Genomic DNA, 24,187 nt, shown 5'->3' on the forward strand with positions numbered 1-24,187 from the left:
TCGATTCTTAAATCTAAGACTAAGATTACTATTACTACGGTGATAATTTTCCTTTCTTCCTTTCAACAGAGTTTAGGRAGATGAATTACTTATTAAATACTAACTTCGGTTGTACTGAACCTGTGGTGGAATACTATTAACAAATAAAAAAGTTTTCTGTACACGAACTTGATTTTGACCATTTAGTTTGTGGAACAGATATKTGCTATAGTGGTCCGATCAGATAAATTTTTCCAAATGTTTTAGTTTTGCTTTAGACAAAACTCCATGRCAAGTTTCATGCCAAAAATAGTATATATAAAATAAATACTCTAGTAATCCGTTTCTTGAGGAGAAAAGGTTGAGTGCAAAATATCAGAGCGGACAAACGGACATGGCTGAAGTGACTCAGCTCTTCACGGTGTATATATTCCATAGGGTCACTAACTTTACCTTCTGGGTGCTAGTAACTTGGTTGTAAACTTAATACACCCTGATCAGGCTATAAAAAGCAGTTAAATAGTCCTGATTCCTTACTTATTTGATCTACTGTATGAATATCAATTTATGGATGCCAAAATGCAGTATGCCGTACATAACGCTATAGAAAAAGTAGGTTTTTGAAGACTCGCAAAGTTTTGTTTTCGTTTTGATTGTGTTGCGACTTGTTTTTTTTTTTTTTTATTTGGAACACTTCACCTAAGCCCAAATTATTGTAAGAGTCGGTAAATGACTGATGCGGCTGGAATTTCAATGAAACAAAATTTAGTACATGCATGTGTATGTTTACTATATGTCTGAATATACAGAAATAACAATAATAAGCGCSTGAAACCTAAAATAGAAAACATYAAAAAAGTAGATATCTTACAAAAAATAAAGCACAACAACAAATTACCAACAAAATTTTTACTTTATTACTTGACCCACAAATTATGCCATTTTGCCTTTGCCACTCCATCGAGTATGAATTTAATTCAAGCGAATGGTTGTTGTTGTTTCATTAATATTGAACAGAGCAAATAAATTCGATAAAATATTTTATACGTTACACACCTGTCAACGCAGTGGCACGCACGCACGGCGAACGCTCCAAATGAAAAGTTGAAATAAGAATTAAGGAAATAATAAAAACAAAAAAACAATATACAGAAGACAACTTAAAAGTGGGGTGAAAATACAAGAAGAGACCGTCGAGTGTCTACAGCGGAGCATGCGTTCCGCAGCAGCACCACAACAACTCGAACTACTTGAGAATTTTGTGCTGTAACCATCGACTTTGATCTGTACCCACTAACTGAGAATGGCTGATGTTCTTGTTAAGTAAAGATTGAGTAAAAGAAACCAGTATTATTTGGAGAACTTCTTTGTGGTTCAATAGCACCAATTTAAATGGTTTCTTGTAAGAGCACTTCATTGGAGAGGGTTGCCAACTATTTCGAATTAAATATACCCAGCAAGTCACGACTACCGAAATTAAAATTGAAAAGAATCGGCGTTAAAACTAACACATACACGAAAGTAATGAACCTTTACAATATATAACGAATGATCCAAGTAAAGATACTTTTTCGTGTTAAGCTATCTGCGCTATCGCTCAACAATGGTCAACATAGCCGGCTTACTGAGCGTACAATTCGCAGCACCATCACCAATCTTAAGACTCAGCATTCATTGTGTAATATTCGATTGAATAGACCATGTCAAGCACGCATGGAATAAATGTACAAGAAGAGCTTGGAGAGTCAATTCGGCGCCATTAACAGCAACTCAGACTGTCGAGATCTTCAATTAAAAGCGTACAARATACAGCTTGTGCAATAAATGAAGCCGCTCGACCTTCCCAAGCGACATCGCTTCACTTTACTGGCTCTTGAAAAGTTTCAAGAASATTCCACGTTTCCGAGCCAAATTTTGTAGGCCAGCGGAATCATCGGCCCATATTTCTTCAAAAATAATGATGGTGAGAACGTAACCGTTAATGGCGACCGTTATCGCGCCACGATAACCGACTGTTAGATGACTGAAATTGGAGCAGGTCACATCAATCAATGGATTTATTGAGAGAACACTTCGGTGAGCAGATAATTTCACRTTTTGGGCTGATCGATAGGCCACCAAGATCGTGTGATATCACACCGTTAGACTTTTTCCTGTAGGTATRTGTAAAGTCTAATGTCTATGCGAAAAATCCCGCTTCGATTCAGGCTTGCAGCGAAACATCACGTGTGTCATTCGCCAGTTACTAGACGAAATGTTCGAACTAGGCACCGAAAATTGATTTCAACGAACGAAGGATCATTTGAGATGTAGCTGCGGCCAACACTTAAAAGGCATGGTCCGAACAGTAAAAGATGTTATGCTACTTATTTTTAACTACGCTGGAGCTCAGTTTACCACATGCATGTCCCACATAGAATTAGTTCCACGAAATACTAACTACCTCTTAAAGAAGTCAATTATTCCTCTGCACGTAAATCCCATTTCCGTTTTTTTTATGAAGCTGCTACAAGGATTGTGACTGACTACGAAAAAGGTCGAGCTACTGTGACTTGAACTCCKTACAAATTCTGTACAATGATGTAAAGTAATTTTTATCGAGTCTAACACTATGAATGGAGATATCCGGAAAGTGTGATAAAGAAGGAAGCTGAATGAAAAATTATGGCGCGGCAATCGGAAACGACTCGTAAACCTGTTGCATGCGACTATTAAAGATTAAATTAGAAAGATTCTTAATTATTTAAAAGTCGACTGTGAAATTATAAATCATCGTTAAAAAGTCAGTGTTGRAAATAGAATCCGTCTTACGTATCCATTATAAGCAAATTATTGACCGACTAACTAAATTACTTAAAATTGTTTAACCGACGGGCCTGGTTCAGCTAAAAGTTCTAGTTTATCGTTATTAAAAACAAGAAACACCGAAATTAGAATCGAGTTCGGTCCCTATGTAATRTTTTTGCTGACTTGTAACCATGAGATAAATATAGACGAACCTTATTTAAGGATGGAGGAATAAGAGATTAGTTGAATGAATTCGATGCATTTTATTTTATTGGATTTTAAGAAACTTTTACTCGAAATTCATTAATTGTAAAATTTTTTTTTATCAAAATTGAACTGTAATGTTTCTTCGTACCTTTCCCACAATGTTTCAAGGTAAAAATGCATTCCCGATTATACTGTAAATTTCAAACGTAGCTCGTAACTAGGTGTTATTTGGTGTTAAATTGAAACTAGTTAGATTCAATCACTGACTACATAATGCTAACTACTTCATGCGCAAAATTTATTTTGTTTTCAAACAGCAAACAAGTTTTTGAGAGAGCGCCGACAAAGTCATGAATGCTCAATCGTACAAATGTGGACGCATTCGCTCACTGGCTCACCACTCAATTGCTCCCATTGGCGCTGCGTCGACTCCAAGCGCTCACAATTCAAATTGTAATTTGTTTATCACTCGTCGTTGATTTGTTGACGTGTTCACCGCTCGACGCCGTTCATCGCGAAGTTCATTTCGACTACACCAGCAGCGCAGCAACTRCAGCCGAAGAACGGACCAACTGACAGCAGCAGCAACGAACACGCCAGMAAGCGGCAGCATACAGCKGAGTAGTGGCCGACGAAGTCAGAGCAACGACAGTCAGCAACAGTTTGGCGTCCATCGCGTGAATTGCTGCACACAGCATAGAAGTAACGCGTCGTGTTCGGTTGTTTTGCGCGGATTTTCAAGTCAATTTGAATTTATTGTCAGTTCATGTGCGCATTTTTACGTTGAAAGAAGTGCAATTTAGCGGAAGTGTTACAATTAGCGAAGATTGCGGTTTGAAAAGAAAAAAATTGAGACGAAACGAAATGCAAAAGCTGCGCAACACGTGAATGTCGCGAATTGCGAAGGTGGAAGTCACAGACGAAGAGAACAACAACAAGTGCAAATGTAGGTAAAGTGAGGTAAGCGCGATGCACGCGATCGTGTGTTGACGTTGCGGTTGAGGAGTGCAGTTTCGGCAAGGAAAAAAAGGGTTGCGCCATTTACTTGAGACGAGGCGAAGAACATGAATTAGCAGTGAAAAATAGGCAGTCGTTGCTTGTTGAGTGAATTTAGCAAAAGTGGAAACGTGAAGTGTCGTGAATGAACTTATGTAAGGAAGTCTTTAAAATGAATTATGCGTATACGAGGGATAACTAAATAAATATTATATATTTATATATATTCCAATATTTTGGAAATGCAAACATAATTTAAAAAAGTTAACCAGAATAAATAATTTTTGGTTTAATTTGCAACTAAAGCTCAAGTGTTTCTGTGTATTTTGTTGTTGCTGCCAAAGTATTTGTAGCAAGCGCAGTGGTACTAACAAAAGCAACGGCAGCAGTCACCAAAAAGCGCTACCGTTTTAACAGTGCGCCGACCAAACGAAACCGAGATGGTCTCTGATCTGCGCGCAAAATCGAAAAAGTAATGAAAAAAACCTAAAAAGTGTACATACAAATTTTATTTAATGTGCCTTATTACRTACTTACATATGTATATCCGTRCACATATTTGCACAAAAAATAATCGCATACATATTTACGTACAAAACTAGCGCTTGCGTGTTGCACAGCGCGCATGAACAACAGCGKACCCTCATTGCCACCACAGAGCCGTGCAACCTTCGCTGCAACCGCGCAAGTCCCAACAGTCAAACAGCCAGTCTGCGTTTATCGACAAACAACAATTGCCGACAGCCAACAAAAGTTGCTTTGGTACTCGTACCTACTTAAAAAGCAACAGCCTGCCTCATTATTGACTCCGAAACGGCAGCACAAAAAACTACAAAAAAAAAATAAAAAAATWAAATAAAATTGTGCACAAGAATTGCAACGTTGCAAAGAAAGGCTGACAAAAATGCAGCAGCAGAATTTATGCAGCTAATTTTTTGTTGCAACTTTTAATGCGGCGCAACCTTGTCTGATTTGGTCGTGTTTTTGGTTTACGAAACAAAAAAAAWAAATTTCAGACTAATGCTGRAAATTKAAAATCGTATTAAAAGTGATCCAGCTGCAGTGAAAGTTCGTCAAAGTTTGATATTGTTTTYGTGCTCAAAAGTTAAAAAATAGTTGTGCTACAAGTATGCTAAATGTCGTGGTTAAGAGTTAGTTAAATCTGTAAATCACTAGTTCTACTCTACTAAAGCCCTATACATTTTTTTTTACCAGCAATTGCCATTAGTTKTTCAATTTGTTTCTGTTTGAGAGTAAAGTTTTAATAAAACTGTATCGTTCATCCCTCTCTTTCTAAATTCCTTAGTTCTCCATTAATCTTGATTTGATCAGTCAGTTTGTATGACAGCTATATACTTTAGCTCAATCAACAACCCAAGTTACTCGAACAATTGAGAWTGCAATGTTGCCTGGGACATTAGCCTTTGCCAAATTTCGTGAAAATATCTCGACAATGAAAAAAGTTTTCAATAAAAGCGCTTGACTCCGATYGTTCAGCGAACTACATATGATTATATTGATCCAATAGGAAAATTTTGAAACCTTTTAGATAATTTTGCAGAATTTTTCWCAAAGTACCTCCAGAAATTCTAAGGCTGTTTGTTGTTGGTGGAATTTTAATTCTTTCTTTCTTTTAAATGAACATCCATTAGCTCTAAAACTATTCCTCTAAGAATTTTGCATGTTCTATGGTACCATTCTTCTGAAATAACTAGAAAATTCGTAACGAGTTAGACAACATAGTGAGAATAAGGTATTGATAATAGTTTTGGGCTTTTTAAGGCGATTAAGCATTAAATCATATAGCCAACGAGTAGTTTATGGAGATAGTCCAAAAATATAAGTATACCTACAAATATCAGATAAAAATATATAAATCGTCGCATAATACATCCTAAAAAACTCAGTATGCTACTCCAAACTTCCATGATCTAGGAAGGTAGGTACAGTATAGTGAAACCATCAGGACTAAAATTCTCTCACTTTATTATGTCCTCTGTGAACCAACCTGAGATTCCGATGAAGTCATGAATGCAAAAAGTTGTATCAGCGCTCTTCTTTTTATACCTTTTGAACTAGTATTTCCCAAGTAGACTGTGATCTGTCAGCAGTTCTTCTCGAGTTCTCATGTCATTCTTTTGAGTTTTCACAGTCGGAAAGTGCGGCCCAAATTTCAGTACACAGTTCTACAGTTTCCTGCTTGATGAGAAAGTCTGTGATTAATCCCACCGAGCCTCAGCTATATCCGTATTTATAACATGTTTGTCCTATTAAATGTCTACAAGTAAGTTTCTTTATATCGTTATCCTTAGCTCCAGAGTTCTCGTCTCTCAGAACACGAACATTCGGCTACATAAATTACTTTACTCGGTCTCATTATCGGTTTATCGTACTAAGTTTTCGGATTCCACATTCTAATTAATGTAAATTTTCATAATTACAGTTAGTTATTATTTCGAAGTGTACAATCTTCAAAAAAATTTAAGAATATCGCTCTTGAAACCGTATATATTTTTCTCTAAATAGAAATCCTTTCAATTGGTATTTTTAGTACAAACTTTGTGAGGGTTCAAAGTTTAGGATTATGAATATTCTACTCATTATCTAATTATATTTTTATACACTGAACGTAAACGTCGGAGATTCTAAAAAATGTATGTATAGGTAAACAGCAAGACGAGCTGAGTCGATTTATGTATATATACGAACTCCCTCCCCCCTTTTCTCCCTAAGAAGATGCTCAATTTTTTTACACCATCAATATCGGACCACTTACCATTAATGTAGGGTTACCATATGCCCTGATTTGTCAGGGAATTCCCTGATTTTGATCTACGGCATTGATTTCCTGATTTTCGTGAAAAATGCACTGATTCCCTGGTTTCCTCCTGAATCGGCGATATGCAACGGGACTGAGTTTGACTGAGACTGATATGATAACCCTACATACATATATGTGTCTGTGAAAATTTATTATCATTGCTATTTGACAAGATATCTTCACRAMMTTTGGCACKGATTATTGTCTAAAATAACGTTATACTCTTCAAACAAATTGTTCCAAATTCTCTGAATTTTTTTACACCTTATTTATWAAATTATCTAGTGACTCACTCTGGACTACAGCTATTAACAATTATGTCACTAAAATAAAAAATAAAAAATATTACCAAAATCACCTAAAATCGACTCCTTGACTTGGATTAGCCGGAATATACATATGCAGTTATGTATCTACAAATTGACACGATACAGTCAATGGCTGTCTATTAGAAAAATTAACGAAAAATTGAAAAAATGCAAAGAAATGTGCCGATAATAAAAAGAAACCGCTATAATAAATAATCAAGTTAAAAGTGAACAATTCGCCACAGTGGGTCGGTGTGCCATGACGGCCGAACGCAGCTTCTACCAAACTGCTGGAGCCAGACCTTATAGACCTACTACATATGTATTTATATATGTATGTATGTATGTACGTATGGATGCTGACGGTGAGGGTGTCGCCGTTGGCTGTTGAGGTTGCGGCGCTGCGCATTCGCATTGGTCGCGCATAATTTGTGATTTACGTCAGTTGATTGTAATCGACAATAAGCCAGTGAATAACTGCAAAAATACATACTTACATGTACACAACTAACAGTTTTAATTTTTGGAAATAAATTATGAGGCAAATGTGAAAAAATCATAAAATTGAATTTTTAAATTATTAATAAAATCAACAATAACAACAAATAAACGACACCTGGAGCTGCAAAATCTTAATCAGTGCGAAAATCATTAGCCACCACAACAACAGCAACAAAGAAGTGATTCAAATGGTGCGGTGTTATAAATTGTGTGTGTGTGTCGGTAATAAAAATTATGGAGCAAAAAACAAGATATGTTTGTGTGTTTGGCTACATGCGGTGGTTCCAGCATAATTCCACTGAAGTCATTAAGTTTTTAAATTCACCGCCAAATATTTGTGCTTAGGCATGTGTCGGTTGTGTGACATAATCACGCAGTCTCAATCGCTGGAATTATCAATTTTTGGTGAATAAAATTATTTCAAGATATTTTATCATGCCTAGATACATACAAATCTATATTTGCAACAATTACGCTGAGTTATGATATAATAATGTGTGTGTGAAGTGATTTTTAAAATTTTAAAAAACATAATAAATAAAAATAAAAATAAAAATAAGTTTATAAATGAAAGTAAAATAAATAGTGAATAAATATAAGATAATGTGCAGTGTTTAGTGAAATAAATAATAAACTAAGTATCATAACACTAAATAACGAGTATTAGCAGTCTTAAAACCTAAATCACGGAAATATGGATAATAGACCGCCGAATCATATGGAGCTTGAAAGGTAAGAAATTATTGCTTTCAAAATTAACCTAACCTATATAAAAATAAATTATGTATAATCGCAATTAGAGTTCACCACTCACAAACGCGTTAGAATTTTTATAAGTATTACAACTTTTTGTTTATTTTTAAAAATTACATTAGGTTAGGTCAGATGACTGATCAAAAATCGCACGTGGACTACAATATGTACTCTTCTTTGTGAGGCCATGGGAAATGAGAACTCTTGTGTTCGGACTTCCATATTGAAAATATCCTTAGTAGCCAATACGAACTGGCACACGTGTTTAATTTCCATTCCCGCCAGCTGTATGGGAGCATTAAATCGACTGCTCCTATACCACCCTCGCTGGTGTATGGTAGAAAAGGTTACTGATTTGTGGAATAATACCCTATTTTGTGCTGTGATGTGTATAATACCCCATTATTGTTTTCTTGAACGGAATACAAAGCAATCTCACAGACATAATCGTAGCCCAGGCATTAGTTGAGAGTGTGGACTTCTACTGACTCTTTGTTTTTTTTCCTAAAGTCCTCTCGTATAGTGTGAGGGCTCATAGCGAAGAACAGTGTCGGTCACTTCTTTCGCCAGAAGATCGTCTAGCTCATTTCCACTATGCCAATAAATCTACCCTAGTAGGATATTGGTTTCAGGGAAAAACCCGTTAGGCATTTTTATACACTTCAGTAGGATTTTTGATTTGATTTCAACGGATGAGTTCGCCTGAAATGGCGCTTTACTATCACTGAGTATGATACTTTCTTTCCCGTAATAGTCCCTCTTTTGAATAATCTCGTCACATGTACTAATGGCATAGACCTGTGATTGAAAAATTTTTGTAAACCTGGTAGCTTGGTACGTGGTCCACTATACCAATCTCAATTCCGTCTACCTTCTACTTTTTTCAGACCGTCTATATACTACCGCAATGTGTACTATTCCTGTTAAATGGATAATATATGTATGTATACTAGGCTATATTAGTTTRCAATTTTATGATATTTTTTGGGTTGGCAAATCATATTACCTAGGCGACCAATTGAGAGGCATGTGACACGATTACATCATTAAGAGTGATGGAGACCTAGACGAAAAGCGATATTACATATTTCATTGAAACCATAGAGAATCTGAAAATGGACTTGAACTCCATCTTCACTCCAAAAACAATGGGTGGATCAAACTAAGCGAATCCCGTAAAACAGTCTGTTCAGTATGGTTTTTGTATGCTAGGGTGCCTGAAGAGTCTTTTTAGGTTTATGCGCACTCCAAACATTTTCTTTCAAATTTGAGCTTTCGACCATGTAACCTTGAGGAACCTTGAGGATAGGGTAGCAGATGTTATGTTATAAAAGAGTTGCAAAAGTCAAACAAATTAAAATGTCAATCTTCCAAAAATTTTTATTTGGAAATCTCTGGAAGCAAAAATCTCATTTTTTAAACTTTTTCTTGCTCTCTTACGTATACTTAAACTGAAATATCTTAAGTCAATAGAKATTATTTTATTTTATTAAACAATTTGCAACCAAAGACCGTTTTATTCAAACGGATTTCTTTATGATCTTTCTCTTAGACGATTTTGTGTTCAATATTGTATCGAGTATCTATAGCAAAAAACAGAGTATCTCAGACTCCAGTTTTGTTTCCAGTTGCGTTAGGATCCTAACAAAGAATTGTGCATATTTTGTGGGTATAGAAAAATTGCTTTAAATATTTTTTTTTAAATCTTACTGAATATTCATGCATATATTTAGTAGTAGTTCAGTTAATATACAATTGTGCATAATTTTCTACCGAAAACATTTTCACTGAGAAAAAATGTTTGGATAATTTCCAACACTCGCATAAACTTTTAAACATTGTGCGTCACATGACCYATGAAAATAATTGAGTCCTGATGTTTAACGGCAAATACGAAAGGATGATCCACTTCCAAAGATTTCGGGCGTGAGAAGGTCAAAAAGCTTTTTATACCTAAAATATAATATAWCATTATTATTAAAAAAATAAGTTTTAAATATGACAGAAAGTAATTACCTCCGGACTCCAATGAAGGTACTGAACCTTCCTCGTTAAYTTCCAAATATGCTTTATGGCTAGCGCTATTGATATAGTGGCTGACGAACATGCGATACATGTGACCGAAATCGCCTTGACGGGTAAACATAGTCGTGACACCGAGCTGCCGGGATAAGAATTATTTAGATAGTGGCACATAAGTTAATATCTTTTGAAAATCGAAAACTTACCTTACGGAATGGTTCCTCCAGACTGACACCAAATTCAAAACCGAATTTAGGTAGACGCAACTCAATCTTTTGCGAACTCAAGCGACTGTCCACAAGTCCGACCAAATTCTTGCCCACCAAACGTTGTACAAGATTAGACAAACCGTTCATTTGGTTCGGCAACACGACAAGCATTGAGTACTCAGTATTTTGATATGGTAGTTCGATCACTTTTGCATCCAATTCATTTACTTCAGCATAACGGAAATTATTTACCGTCCACATCATGTCCACATTCACTGACTTCCGACCACCGGATGAAAATTCACGACGTTCTGTCTTATCAGCTTTGAAGGCATTCAACCAGGGTGCACTATAGGCTATACCATTGACCATTACACCTTCCGTTAGATCATTTAACAGTTGCGGTTGTAGAATATTCGTGACTTTATTCAGGGTTTTATCTTGCACTTCTTTGCTAATGCGATCGGCGGTGCGTTTATTGTAGGGCGGATGAAAGTCGGCTGTTTCGAGATCCGAGTCGAAACTACGACGTGCTACATCGCGGAAATTAGCCTTGAATTCCAGATTCTCACTTATATAGATCTTGTTGAATAAACGTAAATTGTTGCTGCGTGTGAAGGCTGTTTGAAAAGCGCTAAAACGACGCACCACTTCATCGGAATTGGCCGAACCGAGCCGGATACCCGCTTGTATTTCATTTGCRGTGCGTCCTTTGGCGCCGTAAAAGGCCAAGGCCATGGCRGTTTGTATGGCTGCAGGGGAGATCACGACATTTTCACCCAAATGATTCGAAGCAACAGCCTGATAGATATCGGCAGCGAAGAGATTGCGTTCAGTAGCTTCATTTTGAGTGCCTAAAGTGGCGGCATGAGCYACCAGGCAACCACTCAGTGCGACTAATGTGGCCAAAACTAGGTAGATGATAATAATTTACCTTGAGTATTTGAATTGATTTTAATCATCTTATTTTTTTCCACACTTACATAATAGGGATTTCATGCTGTGCGCGRTGCGTGTATTCAATTAAGACTGGATTGTAACGACTAGCGACGCTTATTCTCCGAACTGTTGTTACGCTAAATTACGACTAAGCGCTTGGTACAAATTTCGAACTTCTCGCGGCGCTGATGCATATACATACATATTTAATTCGTCAAAGAATTAGACTAGCGGCAGCTGATTAAGTAGTATGAGGAAACCACGACACTGTGAAAAATATATATGACTGATTTTAKAAATCAGCATTTTATATACTTTTAGATTCGTAGTCCTAAACTACTAACTACCTAAAGATATAAATTTATTATATTGGARAAATTTTAGGGTCTAATATGAAGTTTAGACAAGAAAAAACGTTAASTTTGGTTGCACCGAAACTATAAYACCATTCAAATATACAGAATATTCCATACTAGAGTTTCATTTTGATCCATAAGTTCAATGTGAACAACATGTTCTGAGTCTATAGTAATATTTTGGATAAGAATTCATCCGAAAGTTTGTACAGATATCTGGTCAATAAATAAAGTTTTCATCCAAGAACCGGAATTTGATCTGCCAGTTTGCAGGACAACTTTATGCTATAGTGGTTCGATCTTAATAATTTCTTCAGAGATTATAGCGATGCTTCGGGTAATAATCTGTGCCAAATCTTGTGAAGATACCATGCCTTGTAAAAAAAGTTTTCCAGACAAGAACTTGAGTTTGATCGTTCAGTTCGTATGACAGCTTCATGTTATAGTTGATCGATCTAAACAATTTCTTCGAAGATTACATTATGGTCTAAGATAATAATCCATGTTAAATATCGTTAAGATATCTCGTCAAATAAAAGTGTTTTTCATACCAGTTCTTGAGTTTGATCGGTCAGTTTGTATGGCAGCTATATGCCATAGTTGTCCAATATTCGCGGTTTCGATAAATGAACACCTTCTGTTAAAGAAAGGTACGTGTGTGAAAATTCAGATCGTTATCTATAACTGAGGGCGAGTTTTAGCAAAATGCAATCAATATTTGKTTTTCCCACTTCAAGAACTCTACAAGAATCAATACCTATAATTATCCTGCATGTGGGCCACGTTTTCTTCTTTAGAGTGGCAATATTTCTGTTCTAAGAAAATCCAATAMTAAATAATAAAATGTTTATTTATTGGTTCTTAACAGGAGATAGATTCAAAATCTGACACTATGTCTTTGGAGAACTATATATTTGATTGAATTTTGATTAGAGCATGTAAATTATYACTTCTCTATACTTTACGAAATTATATGTACACTTACCCATACCAAATTCTCGATAAATATAAATTTTTTTAAGTGTAGCCACTTTCTACTCAGCTCACAGTTGTCTATTTACGAAACTAATTAACAACTTCGACTAAGTGGTTGAGAAAAGCTGAAAAGCGAACTCAAGTACCTTCGTATATATACATATGTATATTTTATACATATATGCAATATAATTATTTATATATATATATATGTATATGCAATATGTGTTTGTGTTGTTTGTTTATGATTTGTGCAATTTTCGCTTACGAAGAGTAAAACCAAATTAACAAATAGAGCTTATCAGTAAACAAATGAGCATATTTAAATACATACATACACACACATACATATATATAGATTTGTTTATTCTTGTATGTCACTGAAATATTTTTGTATAAATCAGCCTCTAAATTTATTTCGCTGTATATCAATGAGTAACTTTTTGACCCGATTTTTTTTCTTATTCATCAGCTGATAAAGAACTTCGCTAACCAAGCATACAATTGATATGGTACATATTCAGTTCATGATCAGTGCAGAAAGCCATGCTTTGAAGGCAAATGTTTGAGCTTTGCTCTTTTATTAAAAGTATTTATAATCAAAGACAACTACAATCWGTCCATTTGAAAACTTTCGTTATAAGTAATTTATGCCAGTTGTTCGGYTAGAGATTTACTGAGTTTCATCAGATCGAAACAGCTGATACTTCATTGAAGACGAATAATTGCTTGTTGTTCTCTCTCTYCCTTTCTAATTGATTTATACCAGTTGATTATTCGATTCGCTACTATCCAACACATTTGGTTAATTCTTTTAATCTTAAAATACTAAGATAAATAGATGAGGATTGCACTACAACATTGAAAACATGGATCTAAGGGCGTCTGCATACTGCAATGCAGTAAATTAGGAGGTGTTTTTGAGTTTCAAGCTCCCTGTCGCAGAACAGGGAACTTGTAGGAAAAGCCTGGTACATGTTATATAAGTGGCTCTGCCATATAAACGGTATAGAAACAACTAAAGGGTAATCCATTTCGATGTATTCTACTCTTTCAAATGTTGGCCGCGGCTACGTTTTATATGGTCCAAGGCTTGAATCGAAGCGGGATTGTATCCGCATAAACTTTGGGATTTAGAAAACTTAAACGGTGTGATATCACACATTCTTGGTGGCCTATCGACCGGCCCGACACGTGAAATTATTTGCTCACCAAAGTGTGTTCAATAAATTCATTGACTGATACGATGTGCTGGAAGTGGCGCCGTCTTGATGAAACAAAATGCCACTGAGATCACGAGCTTCAATTTCAGGTATCAAATAGTCGCGACATAACGATAACGGTAGTCATTGACGGTTACGTTGAAATATGAGCCCAAGAACTTTTTAAGGGTGCTCTTCATCCCAAAAGTGGCAATTTTGCTTTACATACCTATTGAGTCAGAAATATTCCTCATCGCTGAACAAAATTTGCCTCGAAAACGTCGGATTTTCTTTGAATTTAGGTCACATAGAGGGAAGCGATGATGATTGGGAAGGTCGAACGGATTCAGTTCTTTCAAAAACTGTATTTTGTGTGCTTTCCATTTAAGATAGCGGCGTAAAATGGACCAAGTAGTTCCATACTTCTGAGTGGCTAAGAACCGCCCTAAATCGACTCTCCACGGTATTTTTGTTCACCGTCAGTTACGGCTGCTATCTGCTATGTTTCTTCAATCCGTATTGGATGTGGTCTATTYGGTCGAATATTATCCAGTAATGAATGATGRGASCCAAATGCCAAACAATACTGAACATACTAGTACTAKTAAATAACATAACTCGGCACGACTGTCGTCGKGATCTGTCAAAAAAAGGCTATTGAAARAAGTACCCGTTAGAGGTRTGAAACCTTTTTATTAGGTATATGGGGCTAGGGGTGGTATTGACCTGATTTTATMCATTTTAGGCATAAGGAAACTGTTATTGGCCGGTATTTACGACATAAAGGCGCTAGGATATTTGAAAACTTTTATATTAGTTATGTATAGGGAATCTAGGGGTTTTATTCATATTTGATGTAAGGGTATAGTAATAAAAGAAAATGAGTCTTTCCTGGCATCTGCCTTATAGGACTAATAGTGCCAGTAAAGTTCCAACCCGATTCATTGGTGCTTCTCTTRTATACTGTAAACTGATGGAATCATTAATAATTTCAAATCATGGGAAGTAGCTGGAGATGTAGTTAAATTTTTCTAATTTTCATAYCATAATGCAGGGATGTSAGGATAATATAACTTAACGAATTTTGTTGCAAYTCCGGTAGACTTTTCCCCTGCAGGTGAGTATTGCCTCGCTCATATGAATAATATAATGAATCCGACTCCTTTAAAGACTTTACATATCCTAGATGACAAAATTGAGTGCCTCTGTAGCTAATGTTTATTGAGTTATTGCATATCTTATTGCGGAATTTAGTTATGGCACTTTATAAGTTTTTGAATAGCGGTGTTTTGTGGGCGTGGCAAGAGTCCGATTCCGCTCATTCGCAATACAAACCTTCTRTGGTGCAAATAAACAAGTGGATTCAGTTCCATTAAAATATCTAAATTTTTACTAAAGTTACAACTTGCGGCGATGGACGGACGGACAGTTAGTCACCAGGATTTTAACTCGTCTGGTAATTCATATCATCAGATATATACGTAGGTATGTACATATATTTAACTCTATACTCATCTCTATGGAATGTATGTAAAAATCTTGTTTATGGCAAACAAGAAAAATAAAATCATAATTTCCAAGAAATGCTTGTTTCGTTTTAATTGTTTATAATATATTCCATATACACACATAATTTCTATGCGGAGAGATAATTGCGAAAGCTTATTGTTAATGAATTTGCTAGAAGCTCTTTTTAAATACTTTGACGTTTAGCTTGCATTCGCAAACAAGTTTTCTCACCTAATTGCAAATGCAATTCATAGCGCTYTCTCAGCAACCCTTGTAGGAAAAAAATATTGTCTGTTTCATGAGGATCGAAAGTTTYCGTTCACATTTATTTAGCCTTCTGTTTTGCTATTTTTCATCTACTTCTATGCTTTTAGCTTTAATTCTTATTTAAAATTTAACTGACCKGCAATATACTAAATAAACTCATTCGGAAATTAAGAACGAAAAAAGTACTCTTCTCTAAACTTTAGTCATTGAGCTTTAGATTAATCAMGAAAATTATTACTTTAAGTTGAAAGGAATGAATACAATTGCAATGGGTGTGAATWATAAATTAAATTCGAAAATATCTCAGCCATTGTCGATTACTTTTTTTTTAACAAAAATCGATTTTATAAAAATACTATCATGAAATTGCTCTCTCTTTGGTTTTTTCAGAAGTAACGTTTTAAGCTTAATGAAAAATTCAATRAGCACTGAATTTCCTACAAGGAACCTGTCGCCTTAGGAGTGTTGCTATGTGATATTCTCAGCCCGTTGCACAATCGTGCAGAGAATATTGATCGATTAAAGAGAGAAATTCATTAATATGAAGARTGAAATATCGATGCGCAATATTTAAGCACGCACTAGAGGTGCATTAAGTTTATTTCTCTGATAGGTGCAGTGTAAGTTTGGTGCTGGTCCATAAAGCTAMTCCGAGATGGACACACAAATACATGTGACAGAGAGTACGTACACGGATTTAGAGGAAGAAAAAAGGAGGCTTCAAAATGCCGCTAAAGAACCGGTCCCCGCAACATGTTTCGTAGAGTCAATGGGACCGACTGCAACTGAAGCGCCTGCGGACGATTGTTGCTTATTTCTGTGTTGTTTCGAATGGTGTTTTAGCGGTGATATGTGTTCTGGCAATGATGATTCAGATTGTAGTGGCTCTTGCTTTGATTAAAATAACAACAATTTAGTTTTATATATTTAATTTATATTTTTTATATTTGCATTGAAATAAAATTTTTTAATAAACCGAAAATTCATTGATTTCTAGTTTAATTCTTATACATCGTTATTTTGAAGTCTCCGATAGCCAAACCAGTTCGGTAAAATACATGTATGTGTTTTTCGGGTTATTTCGTGCTGACCCGGTGGCAAGTTTTGCTGCTACTTTCGGTATTATACCAAATATACTGATGGGATTTACAAAAAGATTCTCGGAACAAACCATTTTTTGTATAAAGCAAGCGGCCTTTGGGGTCACAAATCGTTACAGATCAAATTGACATAAGTAAAGAGGAGAATTCATCAATACGATTTGTCAGAGACTGAGTCTTCTCATTTTTGGTACATCATGTGAAATCTTCTGGTATTTACCTCTGACATATAGGACAATATACTTATATCCTGAAGTCCAAATTTTTGCATTTTCGAAAATTAATTTTAACTCAAAGGAATACTACATAATTCTTTTCCACGAGGTTGTTGCGTAAAATGTTATCGATTCTCTCCAAACTTCTTTCAATCTAACAACAAATCGACTTGTAAGATCTCAAGGAATTCTTGGGTGAACGAACAGTGACTAATAGCCATTTTCGTATAAATTTTTGCAATACAAAAGTTAGTGACAAAATACAGTTAGGTTAGGTTAGGTTAAGCCGTAGTGTTGATCCAAAATCGATGGTTCTCATTTCGATAAATATTCGTGCATTGTGTTACCCATACACTCCCAAAAGTGGATCACTAGATCCTCATAAATAGACGAAGCGTTTTCAGCCTACCACAAATTTATTGAGGCGATTGCAATCATTTCTAAGTTCAACAAAGATCTGTCTAGGGAAATACATATTTCAATCTTCTTCTGTCAAAAGCCAGACAATAGASGACAAAGTAACCAGATAATTCCATGCCTTCATAAAGCATTTGCAAGGCGTGAACGACAGAATATTTAGCAGTAGCGCAAGTAAACCTTTTGCAGAGTGTTYAGTCAGGACACCGAAAATTGGCTTTGCTAAGAGCCATAGTCCAGAGAACCTCCTATGGTTTACTCAGACCAAAAGGATTTCGCATTCTCTCAAGCTCTTGCTGTTGAGCAATGTTTGAAAACGATGAGCTCAGTGGAGGTCCAAAAGTCCAATCGTCCAACGGTTTTACAGTTTCCGGGTACAGTAATATTGCCCACGCTTCAAAATGTTTAGGAGGTGTAAAGTATATGGCATAACAGGTTAAAATATACAGAAACCTACTCTTAAAAACTTAAATTACTATTATGGGCTTTTTWAAACTGCACAACAACCGTTCTCAGGCGCCTTTTGAAAACAACTTTACGTCACAATTTGAAATAATTTATTTTTATTCAAAAATTTCAGCTCAAACATTCACAATGTGTCCAGCCATTAAAACGGCTGTTTCGGATTTGATTAAGAAGTAAAATGGATGATTCACAACTAGCTGCATGGGACGTTTAAAAAATCCACTAAATGCTAAAGAATAAAGATTATAAAAGTCAGCGAAAAGTGTTCTCCTTTTATTCGAAAAGTCAAACTTACAAAATTCATCCTCGGCAGAAGCACCGCCGTCCTCATCCACACGCCAGACCGCTTTATGTGGCACATTCGTCACAGCTGGTGAGCGCGTATTGAAAAACGAGGAGAACATATGCGTGAATTTTGTCTCACCATCGAAAATGCGTGCGAAGCCCAACTGAAACATGCAATAAATTTATCAATTTATTAATATATGAGCACAAAAACAACATATAATGCAACAAACCGCGCTCAAGGCGCCCTTGAGGTCCACATTATATTCGGCACGGAATTTCGGCAACGTTAAGATGATTTTTTGCTCGCTCAATTGCTCCTCAAGCTTRGTGAGATCTTCGTGTAATAGTTGCTCTTCGAGCTTTATCAGCCCATCCACTTGGTTGGGCACCAGCAGCCACAATTTGAGTGTCTGATTCGCGTATGGTAACTCAACTAGCTTGGCATTCAAATGCGCCAATTCGGCATAGCGGAATTTATGCGTCACAAACATGCTATCCACCAATTTATGCTTCGTACGATCATTGAAAAAATTCAATTTCTCCGTCTCTTTCACATTGAAGCCTACCGCCCATGGTGCGTGAAATACCGCCGCGGAGGCCAAAACAAAGCGATCACGCAAATCGGCCAATTTCGGGTCAAGAACCTCATCGCAACTATAGTTGGATTGTTGCAGAAACCAATAGTTCAGCTCATCAATGCTCTTCCGCTTGAAATCGATCATTTGTGTAGGTGTTTCAAAATGTCTAGACATTTCCAAGAACTCATCCTGAAATTTGAATAACACATGTTCCTGCACATAGATGGCGCTCAGTAGGCTCGCTTTGTTTTCAGCTTGTGTCTTTATCGAACTCAATAGCAGTGACATATTGAGTGTGGCAGTTTGTTTGCGCTCCGTTTGTGGCAAATGCAAGGCGGCGCGTAGTGCTGCAGCCTCTTGTTCGTTGGTGCCATAAGAAAGAAGCGTGAGTAGGGCTTGTATGAGCACTGGCGAAAGGAGCACATTCTGCGTCGGTGATTGCTGGCCAAGCGCTGCGCTCAGTGTCAAGGCGAAACGATCGCTGGCGAGCTTCGCAGTGAGCGCCGGTGCATTGGCGGTGATCGTTTGGAGCACGAAAATGCGACTAAGTGCAACGAAGACTGATGGCAAGTATGATAGGAAAAGGGAAATTAGTAGGAAGTATTTTTTTAATTCTTTTTTTTTTATATTTCATTTCTATATTTTATATAATATTATTAATTTTGCAACTTACATGGCCTTAAAATCATTTCACTTTACGAATTTTTAACAAACTTATAGTCGACGTTTTCAAAGAATGTGTACTCTTTATCGCCTGCTAGTTGACTAAATTCTAGAAGCGCAGCTCAGTCTACTTTTTGTTATATTTAATTTTTGGCTAGATAATAAGTGCGAATAATTGTATACATATACATATGCACATAGTACAGCTAAGATTAGAATTTTCCCAAATACAGTTTTGTTCTAAAGTCCAGTACTAACTTTTGGTTGCCTTTATAATTAAGTTTAAGACGAAAAAATAGGAAGAAAACAGTTATTTCATCTTTTGTAAGCCTATAAATTTGCTTCTAATTTTTCAGGGCAAGTTTTACGGTCTCAATTAACTAAAATTATTTTCCCGCTATCAGCATTTTTTGCTTGTTGACGCAGCCATTAAGCCAGAAATGAGTCTCATCGCTGAAAATTATTTTTCGATGAAAATTCGGATAATTTTCAAGCTGTTGGTAAGTCCAATTCGCGAACAGACGACGATTATGGTGGTCAAGCGGCTTCATTTCTTGCGTCAATTTGATCTTGTAAAGTGTACGCCCAGATCATTTCGGAAAATTAGCCACAACGACGTCGCAGAGATGCCCATGGCTTGATAGCGACTTAGCACTCGACGTTCGAAACTCAACCGTTCAAAGAACTTTTTTCAATGACCACTGATTTCTGGGTCTTAACTCAACTATTTTTTAGTTTTCGGATAACTTAGCATTTGTGCTTAGCTCTCTAACAAAAAGTGGCTTATTCGCTGTTCGCAGCACGGTCGTTCACAGAGATTTCTCAAATAATCACTAGTTCAGGGATCTTATTAGATTTTTCTGACGCTCTCTCGGCGTTTGTTCTCTAATAGACAGTGACCTATTATCCTTACCGCTGTGTTTCTGGAACCGAAGGTTAGGTTCAGAGAGATATTTAAAATTAGATCGGCGATCTGCTTCCACGACACACGGGTTTACGTGAATGGAGTAAACAGAGATTTCTATTAGGATGAGGATTATTGAATTCTAGCTTAATTGAATACAACAAAAATAATTCCAAACCATTATTTTGTTATTTGTATACAAATTATTCTTCACCACTGTACCAGAAATTAGTGTGTTTTTGAACTGCTCTCAGTTTTTTTGCGCATCTCATTCACAAAGTTTGCTTATCATATGAAATGAAAAATTCTGATTTGTAGGTTTGTTGATATAAAAACTTTTATTGAAAGCTCTTGAAAGCTTATAATTACTGCACATCATACACACATACATATTTTGTTGAGTATTTTGTTTTAAAAGTATGCCAGTTTCTTATTCTTCTCTTTATGTTGTGATTCTCTTGTGCAGTTTTTTTTCTATATTTGTAATATTCTCTCAAAAGTTCTTTAGAGAATGTATAAATTATTAATTACGAGTAAAAGTATTGTAAGTCTTATTTTATTATATTTTAACGACATGTCCAATGAAGAAAACAGCTTGCGGACTGCGAATGGCGAACATGAACGGATGATCGGCTGTGAAGCGAATGATGCGGTTGGGCAGTGAGAGCGGCACTAGCTTGATAACTGCAATAAACGGAGAATGCGAAGATAAAAATAAAGGAATTTCGTTATTCCAAAAAGCTGTTTTTTTTCATAAAATTTCAAAATTTTTGTGTAATATAACATTACTTACACGATGCTGCAGCCGCTTCGGAGCCTGCCTCATTGACATCGAGGTAGGCCTTGTGATGTACTTGCGACACACTAACTGTTTGTGGATAGAAGAAATTTTTCAAATCAGCGCGTTCGCTGAAAAGATCTGTAATTCCAAGCTATAAAGTAAAAGAGATAAAGAAATTTAACAGACGATTCTAAGGAATTGTGTATAAATTGAATGACGATCCTTTGTAATTTGTTTGAGACTTAATAACAAAAATGCAGACGCTCAAAAAATTACATTAAAACTATGACGCCTTTACTAAGACTTTTCCTTTCAAATATTTCAGGCAAAGTCAGGAGGTATTGAACGGTTATAGTGGTGTCAAAGCGGAGGAGCTCCAAATTTGTGATTTTTTCTAAGTCTGTGCTAACAACGAACGAAGAAAAGTAAGTGTTCGAAACCTCCAAAAGCATCACCCCATTTTCTTCAGAGACGAGACGAGAAAACGCCCATCTTTATCAACTGTGCGATATGTGATTATGTCAGATCCAATAAAATTTTTTTTGGAACAGAAAAGCTTTGCCTAAAAACCGTTTAACTATTTGCAATGGGTTTAAAAATTTTAACCAAGTACTAGGTTTCATACAGACAACGAAAAAGGAAAACTTTTTAACTTTTGTTTGGACATAGCTTTAGTCCCACTTATGATAATCAAGCTGACAAGATCCAGCAATTGATACGTTAGGATCTCTTTCAAGGTGAAACTAACAAAAGTTGTCGATACCGGCGGCAATGCGTCGTTCGATGAGCCAATCTGGAGAGCTCATAACGCATTAGCAGAAACCATGTACTCTCGATGTTGACTACTCTTTACGGCTCAAAACTTTAAAACTGAGAAAGTGTTGAATTGGTAACCTAAACCTCGATGTTTCGGTTTTTAACATTTCTACGTTGTCGATAGCACTTTTGAGTTATTAGAATATATGTACGTACTTAACTAAAGGAATTTTTATCGAAAAATAAATAAATCAAAATTTTAAACGCAACTCACCTTAGTTAAAGGTGCTTTCATATCTACGTCGTAGCTAATGCGAAATTTGGGTATTCTTATCGTCACTGTCTCCAAAAGCATGCGCTTCGACAAACTATTCAAGTCGACATCATGCAAACGCTGCTCCATATCTGCCAAGCCGTCRAGCTTGTTCGGCAACAGGATCATCATTGTTAACTGCGAATTTGCATATTTCAACTCCACACCGGTTGCATCCAATTCTGGAAATTCACCATAAGCATATGAGTCATCGCCGTACATCATGTCGACCGGCACTGTGTGCGCAGGTGTCACATAGAAATTCTGTCGCTCGGTGTCACGCGTTGAGAACTCTTTCGCCCATTTGGCCTTGAAGTAGATGGCATTAATGAGCATCGCCTGCGTTTGCGCATCCAATTGTGCCGGTGTAACGAGTTCACGTATAATATTTTGCGTTTTCTGCGCAACCCAATTGTTAATAGCCGACGCTGCAACATTCGGCGAACGGAAGTCGATCGCCTCGATGGCGCTGTCAAAATTGCGTGCACGTTGCTGTAMGTATGGCTGCAGCGTCAGGTGTCGGCTATGATACATTTTATTTGCCATCACTAGCTGTGCACTGCCGGCATACAATTGTGTCTGCAACAGATTATAGAACAGTTTATCCGTGTCCTCTCTGTTGGCAGGCAGTCCGAGTGCWTCCTGCAATTGATTATAGGTCTCCCCACCGGCGCCAATAGAAACGAATGCCAAYAACAATTGCAGTGAAATGGGCGAGTAAATGACGTTGTATTGTGACGCTGGTCCGGCGATTACGYGGAARAGATTCGCATTGAATTTGTTGGGCGCATATGTGTTCCGACGATTGGGGGCGATGACACCAGTYGGCTCACGTTTCGAGCTGTCCCAAACGGGATTCCGTTCAGACACTGTGGCGTGCGGTGAATGTGCTTGGACAAGTTGATAATGTGGCTTAGCTGGTGCTGGATACCGTACATTTAGCCCTGCTGGTTGTGCGACAGTAGGTGCTGSTGTTGGTCTAATGTTATAATGCGGCAATAAAATCGCGTTGTTATAAKAGGTTGTCGTCAATGATATGCTTGTCAAGTAAGCGGGTGTGCTCTGCTGCTCTCTGCGCGCTGCATACTCCGCTTGTTGYGCCTCATATTGTTTCTTATATTGTGCTTGTTGTTGCTGTTCGTAATAGGATTGCGATTGTGCGGCTGCAGTAGCGATCAGTAAGGCAACTGAAAATGTGGACGGACATTTTTTTAAATTAAAATTTATTAAAATATATACATACATATATAATATTATAAAGAAGTAAATGTATATTCTGAATAGTATTCCAAGTAAAAGCTTTTTGCGTAAGAAATCACAATTCGCCAACATGCCGTTACTCATAGGATTTTGCGGCGGCAAAAGTCGCAGCTTCAGTTAATTTGACAGTTTCAGTTATTGCGTCATCAAAGCTGTGCTAATTAGCTGCTGCAATGATCTTTCAAGAACGCTCATCGAGCAAATATTTACGATAAGCTATTTACTCTTTCTCGTTCTCTCCCGAAGTGTTTTAAATGAGAATGTGCCCGAGAGAAATTAAAAAAAAATCCGTAGAATTTAAAGATTATGTCTTCATAAATCATTTATAGGCGAGAATTTTTAATTTTCGCATGTMTTGAGAGCCCAAAATCGGCTTCATCAGAGCAAGCCAATACAAATCATGTCAAAAAGCTTCCGGTGACTCTTTTCGTAACAATAGTGAAAACATATTTGGGAGCCCGAGTGAGGTATGTGACAAGCTTTCTTCACGAGATGTAGCACAGATTCACAAAGGCATAAAGCTGTCATACAAACTGGTAGAAAAAAATCCAGCTCTTGTACGCCAACTTTTTTTATTGACAATATATCTTCACAAAATTTTGCATGAATTATTATA

At 36.6% G+C, this 24,187-nt stretch overlaps 2 protein-coding genes across 2 annotated transcripts in view; both read right to left on the minus strand.

Annotated features, from left to right (window-relative positions):
• Positions 1-10,183: 10,183 nt before the first annotated feature.
• LOC108972085 overlaps positions 10,184-24,187 on the minus strand; it is a 15,485-nt gene continuing 1,481 nt past the window's right edge. The window contains exons 2-10 of the mRNA XM_018938550.1: positions 22,273-23,498; positions 21,255-21,393; positions 21,033-21,145; positions 20,471-20,480; positions 18,547-19,454; positions 18,324-18,477; positions 10,581-11,494; positions 10,369-10,513; positions 10,184-10,305 (exon numbers count right to left, since the gene is read on the minus strand). Coding sequence (XP_018794095.1) covers positions 10,184-10,305; positions 10,369-10,513; positions 10,581-11,494; positions 18,324-18,477; positions 18,547-19,454; positions 20,471-20,480; positions 21,033-21,145; positions 21,255-21,393; positions 22,273-23,498 — 3,731 coding nt within the window. The remainder of the gene's footprint in view (positions 10,306-10,368; positions 10,514-10,580; positions 11,495-18,323; positions 18,478-18,546; positions 19,455-20,470; positions 20,481-21,032; positions 21,146-21,254; positions 21,394-22,272; positions 23,499-24,187) is intronic.
• Positions 18,104-19,660, minus strand: LOC108972090 (serine protease inhibitor 42Dd). The gene is made up of 4 exons (XM_018938555.1): positions 19,568-19,660; positions 18,547-19,454; positions 18,324-18,477; positions 18,104-18,257 (listed from the first exon to the last, which is right to left on the minus strand). Exons 1-4 carry the CDS (start codon positions 19,581-19,583, stop codon positions 18,145-18,147), a joined length of 1,191 nt encoding a protein of 396 aa, XP_018794100.1. The 5' UTR covers positions 19,584-19,660; the 3' UTR covers positions 18,104-18,144.

This window comes from Bactrocera latifrons, unplaced genomic scaffold (genome assembly GCF_001853355.1).
Source record: "Bactrocera latifrons isolate USDA-ARS-PBARC rearing strain unplaced genomic scaffold, ASM185335v1 scaffold_378, whole genome shotgun sequence".
Taxonomy (NCBI): domain Eukaryota; kingdom Metazoa; phylum Arthropoda; class Insecta; order Diptera; family Tephritidae; genus Bactrocera; species Bactrocera latifrons.